Source organism: Coregonus lavaretus, assembly GCF_964263955.1.
Source record: "Coregonus lavaretus genome assembly, chromosome: 2".
Classification (NCBI taxonomy): Eukaryota; Metazoa; Chordata; class Actinopteri; order Salmoniformes; family Salmonidae; genus Coregonus; species Coregonus lavaretus.
Genome location: NC_139989.1, coordinates 10,747,255 through 10,768,234, shown reverse-complemented (window position 1 = coordinate 10,768,234; position 20,980 = coordinate 10,747,255). Strand labels below are relative to the sequence as shown.

Sequence of the window (20,980 nt, the reverse complement as noted above, 5' to 3'; positions counted from 1 at the left end):
AGTACTCACCCTTTTTTTTTACTACTTTGGTTTAGCCTGTGTTGTGTCATGGTCTTTACAGGTAATGGTGGCTGGGGGGAGTGGAGCAACTGGACAGACTGCACCAAGTCATGTGGTGGGGGTGTTCAGAGCAGACGCCGGGATTGTGATAGCCCCAGTCCAGAGGGAGAGGGGGACTACTGTGAGGGGCTGGGCACAGAAGTCATCTCCTGCAACACTGACCACTGTCCAGGTACGCAATCAGAATGTATGTGAGTGTGTGTGTGTTTGTTTGTGTTTGTGTTAAGTGCCACTTTTATAGTCATTTGAGATGGTAAAACATGTTTTTTTATTAAACATGTGATCTTTATGACAGAATGTTAAAAGTAGGTGAAATTACACTACCCAAGGCACTCTATTCGTGGAATGACACATCATTTTACTGTTCCACTGTTACAGACAGAGGTGGTATCAGCTCTAACTATGCTGTTCCACCACTACAGAGACTTTCTCTGGTAAAATCCTCAGATGTTTACTACAAAAGCAGGGAAAGACTCTCTTGGTGAAATTGTGTGTAAATGTGTGTAGGTGGGTGTTATTAACAGGGTCAGAGAATGACAGCTTTCCTCTTTCCCAGTCCAGCTGCACTCTGATCCTCTGGGGTCTCAGTCTATTTGAGAGAGGGACGCTTTGCTCTGATGAGGAACGAGCTTTATATACTCCTTTGTTATTTTCTACATGCCAGTGTCCTCTCCTTAAGGCGGTGGCCCCCTTCCACTGGTCAGACTCTGTGGCCACACCAACAGACCATAAGATACTGTCCCCAACCTCAACGTCCCAGCTGTGTGTCCCTGAGTTAAAGCCCTCAGAACCCAGAACCGATCGGTACTTATCAAATCTCTCTGGGTTGTCAGGAAGCTGCAGTGTCTCCGTACTATGTCTCAAACTAATCAGGTTGTCAGACAGGATGAGATGGGGGTGAGCAGTGTTGGGGTCTAGAGTCACAGGAGTGAACTGAATAATCTCCTGCATCTTCTCCCAGACTCTGAACTGCAGGTTGCCCAGGTATTTGGCCACATCTATCAGCGCTCCTGAAACCCTCTCTGGATCCATTGGTGTGCACTCCAGAGCTCTTTTCTTTATAGCCTGGTAATTCTGTATAAACGCTATGTCTTCCCCTCTCAGCTCCACCTTTATGTCTCTGATTGTGTCTGAAAGGGATGATATCTCTCTGCTCATCTCTTCAATGTTCCTCTTCATCATCCGACTCTTCCTCTCCTCTTCCTCCTTCAGTGCAGCAATCCTGACTACCCTTTCATCTCTTAAGAACTGGTGAAGTATTTTAAATTCCTCCATGATCTGTTTTTCTGTGTGCTGGGCCTGGCTTCTGATGTGCTGTTCTGTTTTATCGCAAGTTAGTTTCACTGCATCAAAGACCTTCAGCTTCTCCTGTAAGACCTTCAGCACAGACGTAAGTTCCTCCTTGTAGTTCTGTGCAGCCTCATCCACGGGACAGAACTTATGGTTTGCGTGTTTTCTAGAAGTCTGACACACCACACATGCAGGCTGATTATCCTCTACACAGAAGAGCTTGAGTTTCTCACCGTGCAGACTGCAGACCACCTCAGACTCTGCTGAAGCTCCCCCCTCCTCTTTCTGACTTCTCTCCTGTAAGAAGGATTCACACAGGTTTCTCAGCGCCAGGTTACGGTGAGCTGCTCCTGAGCCAAATCTTTTCCTGCATACGGGACATTCATTCACTTTTCTTTGTCTCCAATATTCCTGTAGGCATTCATTACAATAGCTGTGGCTACATGACAGGATGACAGGATCCTTGAAGATGTCACAGCACACAGGACAGCAGAGATTCTCCTCTAGGAGAGACGATTTAGCAGCCATTTTCTCTCACCCTCCTCTGGAATTGCCTTTGACCAGATATGTTAACTTTCACTTACTTAAAATGAAGAGTGAAGTCAACAGCAGCACTTAGAAAGTTTCCCTATCATACACTCTTTTGTTATTCTCTTCAGACTTTCTATTTGTCACGCGTATATTATTTAACAGCACTGAAAGTTTCTTTTCCACACTAAATGAGAGATCCACGGAGAATTGCTGCTGTTGTTCTGTATTTCCTCATTCAGGACAGTTTCGTTTCTGGATTCTTCTTTGGGGTTCTATGGTGGTTGGCAATTCCAGCTAATGTACAGTACCGCCATCTAGTGGACTGCAATGTGGAGAAAGAGACTGTGTGTGTGTGTGTGCGTGTGTTCGTGTGTGTGTCCATGTGTGTTTATATGACTGACACTGTGTGTGTTTTCAGTTGCGCCTTGCTCTCAGGTCCCTGGGACAGTGTTCAGTAGCTGTGGCCCCTCGTGTCCTCGCTCCTGTGATGACCTGTCTGTGAGTGTCACAAATTGTTTCTATTTTCCATAGACATTATCTATACACACAGCTTCTGGCTCTGTCAATATCTATACACACAGCTTCTGGCTCTGTCAATATCTATACACACAGCTTCTGGTTCTGTCAATATCTATACACACAGCTTCTGGCTCTGTCAATATCTATACACACAGCTTCTGGCTCTGTCAATATCTATACACACAGCTTCTGGCTCTGTCAATATCTATACACACAGCTTCTGGCTCTGTCATTATCTATACACACAGCTTCTGGCTCTGTCATTATCTATTCACACAGCTTCTGGCGCTGTCATTATCTATACACACAGCTTCTGGCTCTGTCATTATCTATACACACAGCTTCTGGCTCTGTCAATATCTATACACACAGCTTCTGGCTCTGTCAATATCTATACACACAGCTTCTGGCTCTGTCAATATCTATACACACAGCTTCTGGCTCTGTCAATATCTATACACACAGCTTCTGGCTCTGTCATTATCTATTCACACAGCTTCTGGCTCTGTCATTATCTATTCACACAGCTTCTGGCGCTGTCATTATCTATACACACAGCTTCTGGCGCTGTCATTATCTATACACACAGCTTCTGGCTCTGTCATTATCTATACACACAGCTTCTGGCTCTGTCATTATCTATTCACACAGCTTCTGGCTCTGTCATTATCTATACACACAGCTTCTGGCTCTGTCATTATCTATACACACAGCTTCTGGCTCTGTCATTATCTATACACACAGCTTCTGGCTCTGTCATTATCTATACAGACAGCTTCTGGCTCTGTCAGTAAGACGTAGGCATTTTGCTGACTCCTTTGTTAACTTTGCACGAGGATGAGTATGATGATGATGATGGTGATGATGGTGCTTATGGTGGTGGTGGTTATAGTGATGGTGATGATCATTATGATAATGATGATGATGATGATGATGGTGGTGGTAGTTATGGTGGTGGTGATAATGATGGCAGCAATAGTTATGATGATGAAGATGATGATTATGTTGATAGGTATTATAATGATGATTATGCTGATAAGTATTATAATGATGATTATGTTGATAAGTATTATAATTATGATTATGTTGATAGGTATTATAATGATGATTATGTTGATAGGTATTATAATGATGATTATGTTGATAGGTATTATAATGATGATTATGCTGATACTTCTATTGCTGCTGCTGCTGCAGATTATGGGAACACAAATAATGCTACACCCCCCCATATCCCCCCTCCCCTATATCCCCCTCCCCCCCATATCCCCCCTCCCCTATATCCCCCTCCCCCCATATCCCCCCGATATCCCCCTATATCCCACCTATATCACCCCCTATACCCCCTGCCCCCCTGTGCAGCACTGTGAGTGGCTCTGTGAGGCTGGGTGTTACTGCACGGAGGGCAAGGTGCTGTCTTCCAACGGGACATCCTGTGTTGAGAGAGAAAAGTGCCCCTGTCTGGACCTCAACACCGGCCTGAGATTGTACCCTGGAGAGAGCACCACTGCCCCCGACAGCTGCAACAACTGGTGAGAGAGAGAGGAGAGGAGGGGGAGAGATTGGGAAGAGGGGAGCTTTGTCATGTTGTCTTTTGATATGTGTATATTGAAGCTTCAATGGTGTGACATAGATTGCGGTAGGCTAAAAGTAGTGGTGGTGTGTGTGTGTGCTTGCTTGTGTTTGTGCGTGTATTAGGTTGTTATTGATGTCATTTGTGTTTCAGCACCTGCGAGGGAGGGAGGCTCAACTGCACCAGTGACCCCTGTCCAGGTAAGTAATAGGTACAGTCTGAATACCCAGTTTCCATTCACATTCAATATATACAGTATATCACCAAAAGCACATGGACTCACATGCATGTCTGATCCATCCTGAGTCTCCCCCACCCCCTCTCCCCTGGTGGATAGTGTCAGGTGGGTGGTGTGAGTGGTCTGGCTGGACCCACTGTTCTAAGACGTGTGGGGCAGAGTGGGTGTCCAGATATCGCAGCTGTGGCTGTCCAGAGCCCAAGGCGGGAGGAGCCCCCTGCCAAGGGGAACAGGAAGTGCACGGTGGGGTGGGAGTACAGATCCAGAGGCATCCCTGCCCTGTGGTCACCTTCTGCCCAGGTAACAACATAGTACTCACGTCAAAGGGTTTGTGACTTATAGGTAGACAACATTATAGTATGTGGTTAGTGTAATGGCATGGATTTTGCCTTCTCTACCTCCTCCTGTCTCACCTTTTCTCTCTGTCACCTTTCTTTTCTGTTCCTCTACCTCTCTCACCCCACTTGTCAATTCTGGCCCCTCCCCCTCTTTTGTCTATTTATTTCCACCCCCTCTCTCTGTCTCTCTCTCGATCAGTCCATGGTTCGTGGAGCCTGTGGTCGGGCTGGTCAGAGTGTGATGGCTGTGAGGGGGTGTCTGTGAGGACCAGGGAGTGTAACAGTCCTCCTGCCAGGTTTGGGGGTCTGCCCTGCCAAGGGGAGAGCCGGCAGAGCCGCGGCTGCCATGACAACATCACCGTCTGCTCAGGTCAGCTGATGACATCATGGGTGACATTTTGACTGTGCCAAAGTACGGACATGTTACAAAAATGTCATTTCAAATACTTGATTCAAAGTGACTTGGATGTTATGATTGGATTGAATTTCACTCAAATCCTGCTGTAGTAAGGAATATTGTTGTTTTGATCTCTGTTTACTCCCATGATGCTCCTCTCTTTCAGACTGTGGCAGGGTGCAGGTGGACTGGCCATGTGGGAAGCCCTGTCCACGCTCCTGCTCTGATCTCCATGGCGACACAGAGTGTCTGGACTCTGTGGAGTGCAGTATGACCTGTGGTTGCTCGGGTGATCTGGTGCTACAGGACGGCCAGTGTGTGGAGAGGGAGGAATGTCGCTGTAAATACCACAACAGCACTACTGGTGAGACCAATGGAGAACACTTACCTAGACAACATGTTTTTAACACAACTTCATTGGTAATTACTGTCCTACTACTCCTATTGTTTTTCTCAACTCCTAATGCTATACTAAGCTGCAGCGAGGTCATCAAACATTTTGAGTCTCTCTCTTTCTCTCTTTCTCTCTCTCTCTCTCTCTCTCTCTCTCTCTCTCTCTCTCTCTCTCTCTCTCTCTCTCTCTCTCTCTCTCTCTCTCTCTCTCTCTCTCTCTCTCTCTCTCTCTCTCTCTCTCTCTCTCTCTCTCTCTCTCTCTCTCTCTCTATCCAGGTGGGTTAGACTCTAGTAACACCTCGTGGGTGTGGCCTGGTAGGTCAGATTGGCAGTTCGCAAATCCAGGAGAGGCCATCATCGCTGACTGTAAAAACTGGTACAGTACACAACCTCATGTTTCCCCACCGGTAGCATAGCATATATTATCAATACAGTTTTTGTAATACAGCCTCGGAATGTATTCACAATCTTCTTTCTCTCCCCTATCCCGCAGCACCTGTGAGGCGGGTGTTCTCCACTGTCAATCAGTCCCTGGTTGCCATGTCGACGGTGGCTGGAGCCAATGGGGAGGCTGGTCAGAGTGCTCGGCCCCCTGCGGGGGTGGAGTCAAGCTCCGCGTGCGTCAGTGTGATAACCCCGCTCCTCAGAGTGGGGGGAGGGGCTGTGCGGGCATGGCTGAACAGCAGAGAGAGTGCAACAACCACACCTGTACAGGTACACACTGGGACAGACTTGGTGGAAACGTAACATTACATATCATAGTAGACTTCACCCACACAATGTTGAATGGTGATGATGCATACACTACCTTTGAACAGATTGCATTATATACAACCCCCCCAAGACATATTTCTTGGCATACAGTAATGTACTTGATACTACCTTACTACCTCCAAAATACCATGGTACCTGATGTCCCCTCTCTGGTGTTGTGCCCTCATCCAGACTCTGGTCACTTTCTGACCTGGTCCCCCTGGTCCCCCTGGTCTGTGTGCTCAGTGAGCTGTGGAGGAGGGGAACAGTCTCGTACCCGTCTCTGCAGCTTCCCGCCCTGCTCTGGCATGAGGAGGCAGAGCAAGACCTGTAACACACAGGTCTGTCTCGGTGAGTACATGTAGATGTTACACGTGTTCCTGTGTGGTTCAGTTGGTAAGAGCCTGGTCGCGTGGTGCTAGTAACGCCAGGGTTGTGGGTTCGATTCCCCGATAAATAGCAGACCGTGAGATAAAATACAGTTCAAATTCCCTTGCTGCAGCTACCACTGGCACCCAGTGTAAGAATCCTTGTCCCTGTAGAGTCCATGTACTGTACCTGTAGTAGATAGCTCAGTGTTTTTTGTGGTAAGGTGCACAGTAGCTCAGGGAGCAGCCAATTAGATGGCACTGTGTCATTTAGACTCACACCCCCGATGACTACCCATTGTAGGACCACAGGGCCTTGCAAGGTGTGAAGGTGTTTTGGGCCATGCCGCAACATTTTGTTTGAGTTATACTTCCTGCTTGCGTTCATTCATCCACTACCCAGAGCCAATGGAAGTAAATGGCTGTGTCTGAAATGGCACCCTATTCCCTATGTTTATAGTGTACTACTTTTGACCTTGGCCCATAGGACTCTGGTCAAAAGTAGTGCTCTATATACGGAATAGGATGCCATTTCAGACGCAGTCAATCACTAATATGACCAACATGTGGTGCCAGAGTGAAGGATAACTACATAGTAACGCCAGGAAATGCAGCGTTGAAGTGAAATGCCTCTTAAAGTGAAATAGCTCGGCGGCGGTGGAGTAGTCTTCATTTTTCACTCTGGCTTCCCCTTCTGTCTCCTCATTGGGGCTATTTTTGGGTTCTGTGTGTCGTTACTATGAGTGATAGTCCTCTGAGAATTGAGCCTCTCGTTCCAGCTCGGACTGAGTCAGAGTCAATCTGTTGAATGGAAAAAGATTTGCTGCCGGGACGAATAGAACATTTCTCTCCACATTTACAGTAGTAGTGGTGAAAATAGTAGTGGTATTACTAATAGTAGTAACTATATCCAAGGTGGGAGTAGAGGTACTAGACAGAAGTAGTTGTTGTAGTAAAGGTAGTATCAGTAATAGTGATTAATTCTGTATTTTAGAAAAAATATTTTTATACTACACTGCTCAAAAAAATAAAGGGAACACTTAAACAACACAATGTAACTCCAAGTCAATCACACTTCTGTGAAATCAAACTGTCCACTTAGGAAGCAACACTGATTGACAATAAATGTCACATGCTGTTGTGCAAATGGAATAGACAACAGGTGGAAATTATAGGCAATTAGCAAGACACCCCCAATAAAGGACTGGTTTTGTAGGTGGTGACCACAGACCACTTCTCAGTTCCTATGCTTCCTGGCTGATGTTTTGGTCACTTTTGAATGCTGGCGGTGCTTTCACTCTAGTGGTAGCATGAGACGGAGTCTACAACCCACACAAGTGGCTCAGGTAGTGCAGCTCATCCAGGATGGCACATCAATACGAGCTGTGGCAAGAAGGTTTGCTGTGTCTGTCAGCGTAGTGTCCAGAGCATGGAGGCGCTACCAGGAGACAGGCCAGTACATCAGGAGACGTGGAGGAGGCCGTAGGAGGGCAACAACCCAGCAGCAGGACTGCTACCTCCGCCTTTGTGCAAGGAGGAGCAGGAGGAGCACTGCCAGAGCCTTGCAAAATGACCTCCAGCAGGCCACAAATGTGCATGTGTCTGCTCAAACGGTCAGAAACAGACTCCATGAGGGTGGTATAAGGGCCCGACGTCCACAGGTGGGGGTTGTGCTTACAGCCCAACACCGTGCAGGACGTTTGGCATTTGCCAGAGAACACCAAGATTGGCAAATTCGCCACTAGCGCCCTGTGCTCTTCACAGATGAAAGCAGGTTCACACTGAGCACGTGACAGACGTGACAGAGTCTGGAGACGCCGTGGAGAACGTTCTGCTGCCTGCAACATCCTCCAGCATGACCGGTTTGGCGGTGGGTCAGTCATGGTGTGGGGTGGCATTTCTTTGGGGGGCCGCACAGCCCTCCATGTGCTCGCCAGAGGTAGCCTGACTGCCATTAGGTACCGAGATGAGATCCTCAGACTCCTTGTGAGACCATATGCTGGTGCTGTTGGCCCTGGGTTCCTCCTAATGCAAGACAATGCTAGACCTCATGTGGCTGGAGTGTGTCAGCAGTTCCTGCAAGAGGAAGGCATTGATGCCATGGACTGGCCCGCCCGTTCCCCAGACCTGAATCCAATTGAGCACATCTGGGACATCAGATGCTTTAGTCCAGGTCTGGGAGGAGATCCCTCAGGAGACCATCCGCCACCTCATCAGGAGCATGCCCAGGCGTTGTAGGGAGGTCATACAGGCACGTGGAGGCCACACACACTACTGAGCCTCATTTTGACTTGTTTTAATGACATTACATCAAAGTTGGATCAGCCTGTAGTGTGGTTTTCCACTTTAATTTTGAGGGTGACTCCAAATCCAGACCTCCATGGGTTGATAAATTTGATTTTCGTTGATAATTTTTGTGTGATTTTGTTGTCAGCACATTCAACTATGTAAAGAAAAAAGTATTTAATAAGATTATTTCATTCATTCAGATCTAGGATGTGTTATTTTAGTGTTCCCTTTATTTTTTTGAGCAGTGTATATACAAGTATTTCACAATGAAACTCTACGCACACATTGATCATTGCTCTCCTGTCTGCCCATCTTACCCAAACCTCTGCCTTGGTACCAGAGGTGGGTTGCCCCCCGGGTCGTCTGTACAGGGAGTGTGTGCGGGGCGAGGGATGCCCCTTCAGTTGTGCCCAGGTCAGTGGGCGAGAGGGCTGCTACTCTGAGGGCTGCGAGGAGGGGTGCCACTGCCCCTTGCAGACCTTCCAGCACAACAGAGCCTGTGTACAGGTCAGCTACAGTGGTTATTTAATGTGTATTTCAGATGAATGAAAGGTTACTTCATGAGAATTTCATATGAATAAACGGTTATTTCAAGCGTATTTCGAATGAATGAAAACTTTATGTTAGTGTTTTTCTGATAAGTAAAAGGTTATAACAAGTGTATTCCACACGAAAAAACTGTTACTTCATATGTATTCCACACAAATAAACAGTTACTTCATATGTATTCCACATGAATAAACAGTTACTTCACATGTATTCTACATTAATAAACAGTTACTTTATATGTATTCCACATGAATAAACAGTTACTTTATATGTATTCCACATGAATAAACAGTTACTTAATGTATATTGAATAAGGGAGCTAGTAAACCAAGCACTGTGTTTCATGTTTAGGAGTGCCCCTGCCTGGTGGACAAGGAGCTCCTGACCTCACTACAGAATGTTTCTGTGACCCCAGTGTTGGCCCACCATAACCTAACCCAGGGGGACGCGTTCCAGTCTGGGGAAACGTTCATATACGACTGCAGTGTCTGGTGGGTGAGAGAGATACACCACATCACACAAATAAGCACAAATATGTTCTTTAAAAGCTATTTGTTGTTTTTAGAGTGCACTGTTACTCCCACATCAGGTGCTATGAATGTTTGGTTTACAATATAGCTTGAACCCTTGTGGCACACAATGGGACTGAGAGGTGTCATAACGTGACTTTCATTATTGTGATGACTATTATATATCGAATAATTACCTACTATGTTTAATTGTTACTAGATTAAATGAATCATGTAACAATTAACTCATTAGGAATTTGGGGCACCACGGGAAAAGTTGTTTAACGAGTTACCGTTTCCCAAATTAACTCTAAAGATATCTAGATATCTCTTATCATTTAACAGTCATTTAGTAATAATTTACCTCATATCAGTCTCATTCTGAAAGCCGTAGGCTCTTTAAGTCTGCACGAACCCGGGTCTTACTGATCATTCCATACCACACAAATTGATTTAATTATTTATTTACTAACTAATTAAAAATGATAACACAAGATACAAACACGTACACGGTATAGGTAGGGATTATAAACTTAATACAATGAAAATGGGTCCCTAGCGTACTACCACAATATGACACTTGTTACAATAGATTGCGAGTTAAAGAGAGAGAGAGAGAGAAAACACTTGGATACACATGGATCTACGCACACAGTAATCCTAATACTCTGCCCCAAACTGCCGCCCGTTTGGGAAGAAAAGCAATGCATGTATTTACGTGTTGGAGGTCTTCGTCATGTATCTCTGTTGGATCCAGGCCTTCATGTGAAGGGGTCGATTGGGCCTTCTCTTTCGGATGGCCTTTTAGATGTAAGGCTCAGATTGACAAGAGGTCACAATGACCTTCTTCTTAGTTGTCTGTTTACTTTCACTCGTTCTGGAAGTGGTCTTCTGAGGACGGTTAATCAGCCGTGTCGATGATCCCCTGTGGGATGATGAGAGCAGTGTAGTAGACGATGGCTTGAAGAGAGTAACAGGATGGTCCCACTTAAATTCACCTTCTTAGATACAGTACATAGAACAGCTACTCAGCCGTAACATTGATTGTTAGTGGAGGCAACTTTGTTGTCTTCACCTCGTGTTGATTTTCAGGGTCGGGACCAATATGGACAAAAGCTGCAGCTTGAGGTCTGTCTAGTCTGATCTGATCATTCATATCTCAATCTTTTATGCACTCTGGTAAAGAGGGGCATTTCCATCATACTGACACGCTCTCTGAGCTCCCTCGGGCGTGGCTAGTTACGAGGCAAAAGTATTATCATCACTATGATTTTGTTAGAAAGCTAAAATCGCATTCCTATCTTCAGGAAAATATTGTCTTCCTCCTTGATATTTTCTACCCAAGGTAAAGGATGTAAGCCTGATATACACAGTGTAAAAGCTCTTCAAGTCACAATGTTTTCGTTATAACGCCTTTATACAATTTTTTATGACATCACAAAATAGACATTAATTTTCCATATTCCATTTCTCGTCATTCCCAACGTTTGGATGTTGAAATATATTGTCCCAGTGTTCATTGTTGGATGTTGAAGTTTTTGGGCGGCAAAAAGTATCTGAAACAAAGGCATTCCTTTCACCATACTAGAGTGCCAGATATATATTCTCCTCCTCTCTAATTTATGGCAGGATTAAGGTGTCTAGACCGGCACAGCCAAATCAGAGTCAGGCAGGTACAGAACGGCAGGTAATCGGTAGGTCAAGACAGGCAAAGGGTCGTAATCCAAATCAGAGTCAGGCAGGTACAGGAGGGCAGGCAGGTTCAGGGTCAGGACAGGCAGAAAGGTCAGAACTGGGAAGACTAAGAAAAACAAACTAGAGCACAGGAAACACGGGAACACGCTGGTAGGACTTGACGAACTGGCAACAGACAAACAGAAAGCACAGGTATAAATACACAGGGGATAATGAGGACAAATGGGAGACACCTGGTGGGGGGGTGGAGACAAGCACAAGACAGGTGAAACAGATCAGGGTGTGACAAGGACATAAAGTTAATTTCATTTTTTGCAGTGCCTTGTTGCAAACAGGATGCATGTTTATTCTGTAGAGGCTTCCTTCTTTTCACTCTGTCATTTAGGTTAGTATTGTGGAGTAACTACAATGTTGTTGTTTTATCCTATCACAGCCATTAAACTCTTTAACTGTTTGAAAGTAACCATTGGCCTCATGGTGAAATCCCTGAGCGGTTTCATTCCTCTCCAGCAACTGAGTTAGGAAGGACGCCTGTATCTTTGTAATGACTGGGTGTATTGATACACCATCCAAAGTGTAATTTACAACTTCACCATGCTCAAAGGGATATTTAATGTCTGCTTTTTAAATGTTTTACACATCTACCAATAGGTGCCCTTCTTTGCGAGGCATTGGTAAACCTCACTGGTCCTTGTGGTTGAATGTGTAAAAAAAAAATAGTTCCACTTTGACTTGATGGGGTATTGTGTGTAGGGCAGTGACAAAAAATCTCAATTTAGTCCATTTTAAATTCAGACTGTAACACAACAAAATGTGTAAAAGTTCAAGTTGTATATATATATATATATATACATACATAGTTACAGGCCTAGTTGAACTATTCACAGCACTTACCTAACTTATAGGTTCTCCCGAGTGGCGCAGTGGTCTAAGGCACTGCATAGCAGTGCTACCTGTGCCACTAGAGATCCTGGTTCGAATCCAGGCTCTGTCGTAGCCGGTCGCGACCGGGAGACCCATGTGGCGGCGCACAATTGGCCCAGCGTCGTCCAAAGTAGGGGAGGGAATGACCGGCAGGGATGTAGCTCAGTTGGTAGAGCATGGCGTTTGCAACGCCAGGGTTGTGGGTTCGATTCCCACGGGGGGTATGAAAGATAAAAAATAAAAAAAATAAAAAAACGAACTAACTGTAAGTCGCTCTGGATAAGAGCGTCTGCTAAATGACTAAAATGTAAAATGTATGTAAATGTTATTTTTTTACCCTCCTGTCTGCCTGTAGCGAGTGTCAACATGGTTTGTGGAACTGTTCCTTGGAACCGTGCCCTATAGACGGGGGTCTGTCCCCCTGGGGCCCCTGGAGCCCCTGCTCCCTGTCCTGTGGGGGCCTGGGCCTAAAAACCCGCACCCGAACCTGCAGCCACCCAGCCCCAGCCTACGGGGGCAGAGACTGCCTGGGGCCCCGGCAAGAGAGCACCTACTGTCAGGCTCCGGACTGCCCAGGTACTGAACTGTACTCTCCAGGAATGTAATACCATCATGTAAGAAATATACTAAAATATGACATTAACTTATATGTTGTGTAATCCTTTTTACAGTGATCATCGGCCCCACAGAAGAGCCGTCTCTACCAGGTAATTCAACACTCCACACACCACAGGGCTTCCTTACTCTAGAGACCTCTGTCTGTCTCACTATTGAAGCTCCCCACTCTCTCGCTCTCACTTCTATCTACAGTATGAACTATTCTGTTCTATGAACTCCTTAATTGTACAATAAAGACTTGTTAAGGCTCAATTGATCTCCCTCCCTCCCACTATCCCTCCTCCCTGTAGATGAGAATGCAGGCTTCTCTCAGTGGTCGTCATGGACCACCTGCTCTCGGTCGTGTAGCGATTCCCTGACCCCGGCCCTCAAGTCCCGTCAGAGGCGCTGTGTCAGACCCCCCTGCTCAGGGGACACCCATCAGGAGAAGGCCTGCAACCTGCCCCAGTGTCCTGGTAATGTCCCCTTTCTTCCCCAACCCCATATCCTGATGTCCAGCTACTGTTCCCTCAGATATGCTCTAATGCAGTAGCCCTATGTGTATTTTCTCTTGGGTTGAATGTGTCCTTTTTCAGTACAGTAGGGAAGTGAAAAAATACAAACATTTTAAGCATGGATCAGTGGAGGCTGCTGAGGGGATGACGGCTCATAATAATGTCTGGAAACCATGTGTTTGATGTATTTGATACCATTCCACTAATTCCACTCCAGCCATTCCCATGAGCCCGTTCCCCCCAATTAAGGTGCCACCAACCTCCTGTGGCATGGATGTATAATGTAAATTATGCTGCAGGCCTAAGTGCTCCTTCTTAATCTCATTCATGTTAGCAGTGTCCCTTATATTGAAATACAACAGTCCTCACTATCATGTATGTCTGTCTTTTGCTGTGTGTGTTACCAGATGGCGGTGGGGTGTGTGTGGGGGATGACTGTGCCCAGAGGAACTGCACGTGGATGGAGTGGGGCGAGTGGGTGGCGTGCTCGCGCTCCTGCGGCGTGGGTCAGCAGCAGAGGTTACGCACCTTCCTGACCCCCGGGGTCAATGGTTCCTGGTGTGATGACATCCTTGGGGGTAACCTGGAGAATCGCTTCTGTAACATAAAGGCCTGTCGAGGTTGGTGGACCGACACTGTTATAGACACAGCTACTGTACATGCTGTTTGTGTTCGTTAACAGGGGTTGAATTGCAATTATGTACTGTCCACTAAAATGTTTTGCCATTCCAAACTTATTTCATCTGATATGAATGTGTGGAAATGAATCACTTCTTAATAGTCACTCATATATCTGAAAGCATTTGATAGATAAGCACAGGGTCTAGGGTTGATTTTGTGCCCCAGAGTAGAGGCATATTTAAAGGACCCTCTCTCTGTGTGTCAGTGGACGGAGGCTGGTCTCGCTGGAGCCCCTGGTCTCGCTGTGACAAGCGCTGTGGGGGCGGGCGTTCCATCCGAACCCGCTCCTGCTTCAGCCCCCCGCCCAAAAATGGTGGGCGCAAGTGTGAGGGAGAGAAGAACCAGGTGAAACCCTGCAACACCAAACCCTGTGGTAAGACCGATCTCTCTCTCTCTCTCTCTCTCTCTCTCTCTCTCTCTCTCTCTCTGCTCTCTCTCTCGCTCTCTGTATCTCTCTCTCACCTCAGTCACCGACTGATAAAAAAAAAAGATGGATGGATGGAGAAGTGTTTTTAACCATACTTAGCCATGCTGTACTATCATAAATCTGTCTCTCTCCCAGATGAGAAGGGTTGCCCAGCGGGTCAGGAGTTTGTGCCCTGTGCCAACGAGTGTCCTCAACGCTGCTCAGACCTCCAGCAGGGCATCCAGTGCCAGGGCAACACAGAGTGCCAGCCTGGGTGCCGCTGCCCTAAAGGCTAGTGACTGGTCACATTTTCACTGTCAACTGTTCTTTTAGTCATGAATTGACATTAACTATTATACTGAGCTATATTAAGTATTGTACACAGATCAGATGTCTTCCATTGCATGTATAAATCTACTAATAACACTATAAATGTGTGTGATGTTCCAGGTCAGCTGCAGCAGGACGGGGTGTGTGTGCAGGTATGGCAGTGTGACTGTGTGGACTCTCTGGGTCAGAGCTGGGCTGCAGGCAGCTGGCACCAGGTGGACTGCAACAACTGCAGCTGCGCAGACGGACTGCTTTCCTGCACCAATCAGAGCTGCCAAGAGGCCAGCTGCACCTGGAGCTCCTGGTCCAATTGGGCGTCCTGCAGCACTTCCTGTGGGCTGGGCCAGAGAACACGCTTCAGGTGAGAAAATAAGAAAAGAGACACACACACACATACACAGGATATCAGATATTGAGTGTGTGTGTCCTATCAGATCTCTAATACCAGAGCGTGAAGGAGCGGTTTGCCAGTTTGAGGAGGTGCAGCACAAGTCATGTGACCCCGGGCCCTGCCCACCCCTCTGTGTCTATGACAACCAGGAGCTGACCGTGGGAGACACATGGCTGCAGGGAGAATGTAAACAATGGTGAGGTCGTAGAACTAAAATATAGATGATGAAATATCTTGATGATAGAGTGTTATAGGGGCATTAGTGGTACAGTGGTACAGATTTTTGTACTGATTTTGAATTCTAACATTTTCCGTGTTTTTTCTCTCAGTACATGCACCCCAGAGGGAGACTATTGCCAAGATATTGACTGTCGAGGTGTGTTAAATATGTTCTTATACCTACCTGCACATTTGATGTATTTGATGTAATGTTATGTAATATTGTTCTTCTTTGATGGATTGCAAAATCAAATTTGATCATTCAAAAATACACATACAACCATATCACTGCAGAGAGAATACCTCTCACTTATGATAAAAACAATATATCGCATTCCAAGTATTGTGATTGGCTGTGTATCCTGCCAATCACTCCTCTTGTGGTTGACAGTGGATGGTGGTTGGACGCCCTGGTCGGTGTGGTCGGACTGTCCGGTGACGTGTGGGCGGGGCACTCAAATTCGGAGCCGGGCCTGTATCAACCCTCCACCCCGTAACAACGGGACAAACTGCAGCGGACCGGAGAGAGAGGCCCAAGGCTGTCACACACCTCCCTGCCTCGGTAACACAGACTACTGTGGCTCAATTAGAAACCCAACCCTAACACTTTTCCTTAGGCCCTTAATGTAGATCTGACAGAATTGGACAAAGTATCATATTGATTATACCATTCAAATGTATTCATAATGAATAACACTCAACTGGCTCAAGGAAAGTGTTACCAAAAATGGACCTATTCCACCTGGTTCTGTTCTGAACCAAAGGGAGTGGTCTGCACTCTGCATGTATAGAAACCGTAATCTTACAGGTCTACAGGGACACACCTGGTTCTCTCTCATCACTCTGTCCCTCCCTCTTTCTGTTTTCCACCTGGTTCCCTCTCATCCCTCTGTCCCTCTTTTGGTTTTTAACTGTTGTTCTGAACCACACATTTCCTGTTTCCAGATGACCTTTGTCCCTGGTCACCATGGTCCCCCTGCTCCCGCAGCTGCGGTGCGGGGGTGGTGTCGCGACGCAGGGTGTGTGTGTGTGAAGGGGAGGAGGAGGGCGCCTGCCCCCCTGAGGTAGAGGCGGAGAGGAACAGAGAGGAGACCCAGCTGTGCTATAAGAGACCCTGTCCAGGTAGCATGACCTCAATAATATCCCCTGGCTGTATTCATGTCTACTCCTAGATACCAAGCTCATTCTATAATGGCATGGCAGAATATATTATGTGCTGTCTGTTCAGACAATATCTGAAGTCTATTGGTAGTTATTATTATTATTATTATTATTATTATTATTATTATTATTATTATTATTATTATAATTCAAACCAAAACTTGATTTACTTAGTCTGACCAGGAAATACTGCTATCCAGCCTCTGCCACAAAGTAAACCATTAGGACACAAACCCAAAGAGTCAATCGCAGTCTCTCTTAGCTAGACAATACTTTCACTATACTTTTCTCCATCTTTGACTTCTTCCCTGTTGTGTGTGTGTCCAGAGTGCCCCATGTCAGAGTGGACTGAGTGGTCCGCCTGCTGCTGTGTGTCCCAGAGGCAGCAGCGTCACCGCGCACCGCTCTCACCAGCCACCAAGGGACAGCACTGTTCACATCTGGACACCCAGAGCAGAAACTGCACACTAGACCACTGTCATGGTGAGGCCACATAGTAATGCTATGTGTGGGTTTTCTCGGTTTGTGTGTATGTGTGCTTGGGTTTTCTCTGTGTGTGTGTGTGTGTGTGTGTGTGTGTGTGTGTGTGTGTGTGTGTGTGTGTGACATGAGATCTTCTCTCTTCCAGACTCTTGTGAGAAGCCGTTCCAGTACTCGGAGTGTGGCTCTCCCTGTGAGAAGCAGTGTGCACTGCAGGGGCAGAATGCGCTGTGTGCGGGGATACAGGAGTGTACCCCTGGCTGCTACTGCCCTCAGGGCTTGCTGCAGCAGAACGGGACCTGTGTGCCCCCAGAGCAGTGTGGCTGTGTGCACCTCCAACATCAGGCCTCAGGGAGACCTGTCTCTGTGATTGTCCCACAGGGGACCATGGTCACTATAGACTGCAGCACCTGGTGAGTGACTTAACTATTTTAACAAGTGAAGGAGAACCTATACAAAGTTTCAATATGATACCCATAGTCTCAGAATAGACACAAATAATAACAAGGAAGCAAAGGCCAAGAGAGAGAAACACTAAGATAGACCATTAAATAGATATGTATTTTTAAAGCTATTTTGCCCCCCCCTGGGGCCACCGTAGATAGATCCATACACGGAATAATAAGTTGGCCTTATAAAGTCTGCATAGCACAATGTTTATGAGATGGTTTTAGAGGTATTATGACTCTCTTTGTATTGTCTGATTCCTTCCCAGCCTCTGTCATAATGGGACGTTGCAGTGTGACATGCGAGAGTGTGAAGGTAAGACATACTGTAGTCCAGGGATCATCAACTAGATTTAGCCGCGGGGTGATTTTTTCTTGGGTGGATGGTCGTGGGACTGGAACATAATTACAAATAATTTGTAGACTGCAAATTGACCGCAAGAAGCCCAAACAGATATAATATTTCACTAAAACATAATCATTTCGAACCTTGCTTACATTTGTACAGTGGGGAAAAAAAGTATTTAGTCAGCCACCAATTGTGCAAGTTCTCCCACTTAAAAAGATGAGAGAGGCCTGTAATTTTCATCATAGGTACACGTCAACTACGACAGACAAATTGAGAAAAAAAATCCAGAAAATCACATTGTAGGATTTGTAATGAATTTATTTGCAAATTATGGTGGAAAATAAGTATTTGGTCACCTACAAACAAGCAAGATTTCTGGCTCGCACAGACCTGTAACTTCTTCTTTAAGAGGCTCCTCTGTCCTCCACTCGTTACCTGTATTAATGGCACCTGTTTGAACTTGTTATCAGTATAAAAGACACCTGTCCACAACCTCAAACAGTCACACTCCAAACTCCACTATGGCCAAGACCAAAGAGCTGTCAAAGGACACCAGAAACAAAATTGTAGACCTGCACCAGGCTGGGAAGACTGAATCTGCAATAGGTAAGCAGCTTGGTTTGAAGAAATAAACTGTGGGAGCAATTATTAGGAAATGGAAGACATACAAGACCACTGATAATCTCCCTCGATCTGGGGCTCCACGCAAGATCTCACCCCGTGGGGTCAAAATGATCACAAGAACGGTGAGCAAAAATCCCAGAACCACACGGGGGGACCTAGTGAATGACCAGCAGAGAGCTGGGACCAAAGTAACAAAGCCTACCATCAGTAACACACTACGCCGCCAGGGACTCAAATCCTGCAGTGCCAGACGTGTCCCCCTGCTTAAGCCAGTACATGTCCAGGCCCGTCTGAAGTTTGCTAGAGTGCATTTGGATGATCCAGAAGAGGATTGGGAGAATGTCATATGGTCAGATGAAACCAAAATAGAACTTTTTGGTAAAAACTCAACTCGTCATGTTTGGAGGACAAAGAATGCTGAGTTGCATCCAAAGAACACCATACCTAATGTGAAGCATGGGGGTGGAAACATCATGCTTTGGGGCTGTTTTTCTGCAAAGGGACCAGGACGACTGATCCGTGTAAAGGAAAGAATGAATGGAGCCATGTATCGTGAGATTTTGAGTGAAAACCTCCTTCCATCGGCAAGGGCATTGAAGATGAAACGTGGCTGGGTCTTTCAGCATGACAATGATCCCAAACACACCGCCTGGGCAATGAAGGAGTGGCTTCGTAAGAAGCATTTCAAGGTCCTGGAGTGGCCTAGCCAGTCTCCAGATCTCAACCCCATAGAAAATCTTTGGAGGGAGTTGAAAGTCCGTGTTGCCCAGCGACAGCCCCAAAACATCACTGCTCTAGAGGAGATCTGCATGGAGGAATGGGCCAAAATACCAGCAACAGTGTGTGAAAACCTTGTGAAGACTTACAGAAAACGTTTGACCTGTGTCATTGCCAACAAAGGGTATATAACAAAGTATTGAGAAACTTTTGTTATTGACCAAATACTTATTTTCCACCATAATTTGCAAATAAATTCATTAAAAATCCTACAATGTGATTTTCTGGATTTTTTTTCTCATTTTGTCTGTCATAGTTGACGTGTACCTATGATGAAAATTACAGGCCTCTCTCATCTTTTTAAGTGGGAGAACATGCACAACTGGTGGCTGACTAAATACTTTTTTTCCCCACTGTATATGATCATGTGTCTCTCTATTATGCTTCGGAACAGATTTTCTAAATTAAAATCACTTAAATTGTATTAAACATTTTTGCTCTGAAAACTTGGGGGGCCAAATAAAACCACTCAGGGGCCAAATTCGGTTGGGGAACCCTGCTGTAGTACATCCATTTCCTGGTTTTAGAGATAGTACCCCTCTCTATTTCTGTACCCCTCTAAACCCTTCCCCTCTTTCCTTCTCCCTCTTCCCTCCCCCCTTCCAACCATCCCTCCCTCCCTCTCTCTCTCTTTCTCCTTCAGTCATTCTCAGTGAGTGGTCAGAGTGGACCCCTTGCTCTCCGTGTGTGCCTGCCTCCTCCCTGCAGTCCTCCTCCTCTCCCCAGGGTGGCGCTGCAGCCCTGGTGTCTGTCCAGCGACGCTACCGAGCCTGTCTGGACCTGGACTCAGGCCAGCCAGTCTCAGGGGAGGAAGAGGGGGCACAGTGCTCCGGGGAGCTGGAGGAGGAGAGGTTCTGCCCAGACCCCAATGCATGCAGAGGTGGGTGGTATTGTACACTAAGAATATGCTACACTCAGTCAATACTAAACAACTGTCATGACTCATGACGCTCTTCAGTATGATGATGATGATGATGATGATGATGATGATGATGACAATGACAATGATGCTGATAACGATGTTCATGCCAATGTCATTTCCAGACCTGTGCCAGTGGAGTGTGTGGAGTGTGTGGAGTGTGTGTCAGGAGCCGTGCAGTGGTGGGGTCAGACAGCGCCACAGACAGCCCCAGGCCTCCCCTCCAGGACCCCAGTGTCGAAAACAGCAGACCCAGACCCAGAGCTGCAACACTGGCCTCTGTCCAGGTACCCTTTAACCCTTTACTGGACATTTTAACTGGTTAACAATGTTCCTATACTGTATGTGCCTAAAACTTCTTACAATGTGGTCTAAAAGGAGACAGTGTTGATTGACTCCTTTCTTGTGTGATCTAGGCGAGCGCTGTGAGGACAGGGGGCGGGTCTACCAGGTGTCTTGTGCCAATCAGTGTCCCCGGAGCTGTACTGACCTCTGGGAGCATGTGCAGTGTCTGCAGGGAGTCTGTCACCCAGGTACTGGACCTATGACCTCATGTCACTGTGTCCCTTATATCAGTGTATTATACTGGAACACTTTGTGACTTTCAGTGTGCTACCCTCACAAGAAGAGGAAGTCCATCCCAACCTCTCTCTCTCTCT

General features: G+C 46.3%; 2 protein-coding genes across 2 annotated transcripts in view; one reads left to right on the top strand and one right to left on the bottom strand.

The window, feature by feature from the left end:
* Window positions 1-20,980, top strand: part of sspo (SCO-spondin) — a gene marked incomplete at its 5' end in the record, with an annotated part of 77,689 nt that overhangs the window by 46,376 nt on the left and 10,333 nt on the right. Inside the window, 29 exons of the mRNA XM_084143322.1 lie at window positions 62-232; window positions 2,300-2,379; window positions 3,763-3,932; window positions 4,127-4,173; window positions 4,311-4,511; window positions 4,749-4,919; window positions 5,113-5,310; window positions 5,616-5,715; window positions 5,833-6,053; window positions 6,285-6,443; window positions 9,090-9,256; window positions 9,650-9,789; window positions 12,782-13,002; window positions 13,098-13,133; window positions 13,335-13,499; window positions 13,946-14,158; window positions 14,425-14,592; window positions 14,782-14,916; window positions 15,076-15,316; window positions 15,390-15,542; window positions 15,676-15,722; window positions 15,957-16,127; window positions 16,511-16,687; window positions 17,054-17,209; window positions 17,355-17,619; window positions 17,922-17,968; window positions 20,046-20,282; window positions 20,447-20,608; window positions 20,738-20,854. Coding sequence (XP_083999448.1) covers window positions 62-232; window positions 2,300-2,379; window positions 3,763-3,932; window positions 4,127-4,173; window positions 4,311-4,511; window positions 4,749-4,919; window positions 5,113-5,310; window positions 5,616-5,715; window positions 5,833-6,053; window positions 6,285-6,443; window positions 9,090-9,256; window positions 9,650-9,789; window positions 12,782-13,002; window positions 13,098-13,133; window positions 13,335-13,499; window positions 13,946-14,158; window positions 14,425-14,592; window positions 14,782-14,916; window positions 15,076-15,316; window positions 15,390-15,542; window positions 15,676-15,722; window positions 15,957-16,127; window positions 16,511-16,687; window positions 17,054-17,209; window positions 17,355-17,619; window positions 17,922-17,968; window positions 20,046-20,282; window positions 20,447-20,608; window positions 20,738-20,854 — 4,536 coding nt within the window. The remainder of the gene's footprint in view (window positions 1-61; window positions 233-2,299; window positions 2,380-3,762; window positions 3,933-4,126; window positions 4,174-4,310; window positions 4,512-4,748; window positions 4,920-5,112; window positions 5,311-5,615; window positions 5,716-5,832; window positions 6,054-6,284; window positions 6,444-9,089; window positions 9,257-9,649; window positions 9,790-12,781; window positions 13,003-13,097; window positions 13,134-13,334; window positions 13,500-13,945; window positions 14,159-14,424; window positions 14,593-14,781; window positions 14,917-15,075; window positions 15,317-15,389; window positions 15,543-15,675; window positions 15,723-15,956; window positions 16,128-16,510; window positions 16,688-17,053; window positions 17,210-17,354; window positions 17,620-17,921; window positions 17,969-20,045; window positions 20,283-20,446; window positions 20,609-20,737; window positions 20,855-20,980) is intronic.
* Window positions 226-2,248, bottom strand: LOC311102088 (nuclear factor 7, brain-like). Its single transcript, XM_084143310.1, has one exon. The coding sequence runs from the start codon at window positions 1,876-1,878 to the stop codon at window positions 457-459; it is 1,422 nt and encodes a 473-aa protein (XP_083999436.1). The 5' UTR covers window positions 1,879-2,248; the 3' UTR covers window positions 226-456.

Bases quoted from the DNA above. Each gene is read 5' to 3' on its own strand.
- LOC311102088 (XM_084143310.1), bottom strand. From the start codon at position 1,878: ATGGCTGCTAAATCGTCTCTCCTAGAGGAGAATCTCTGCTGTCCTGTG.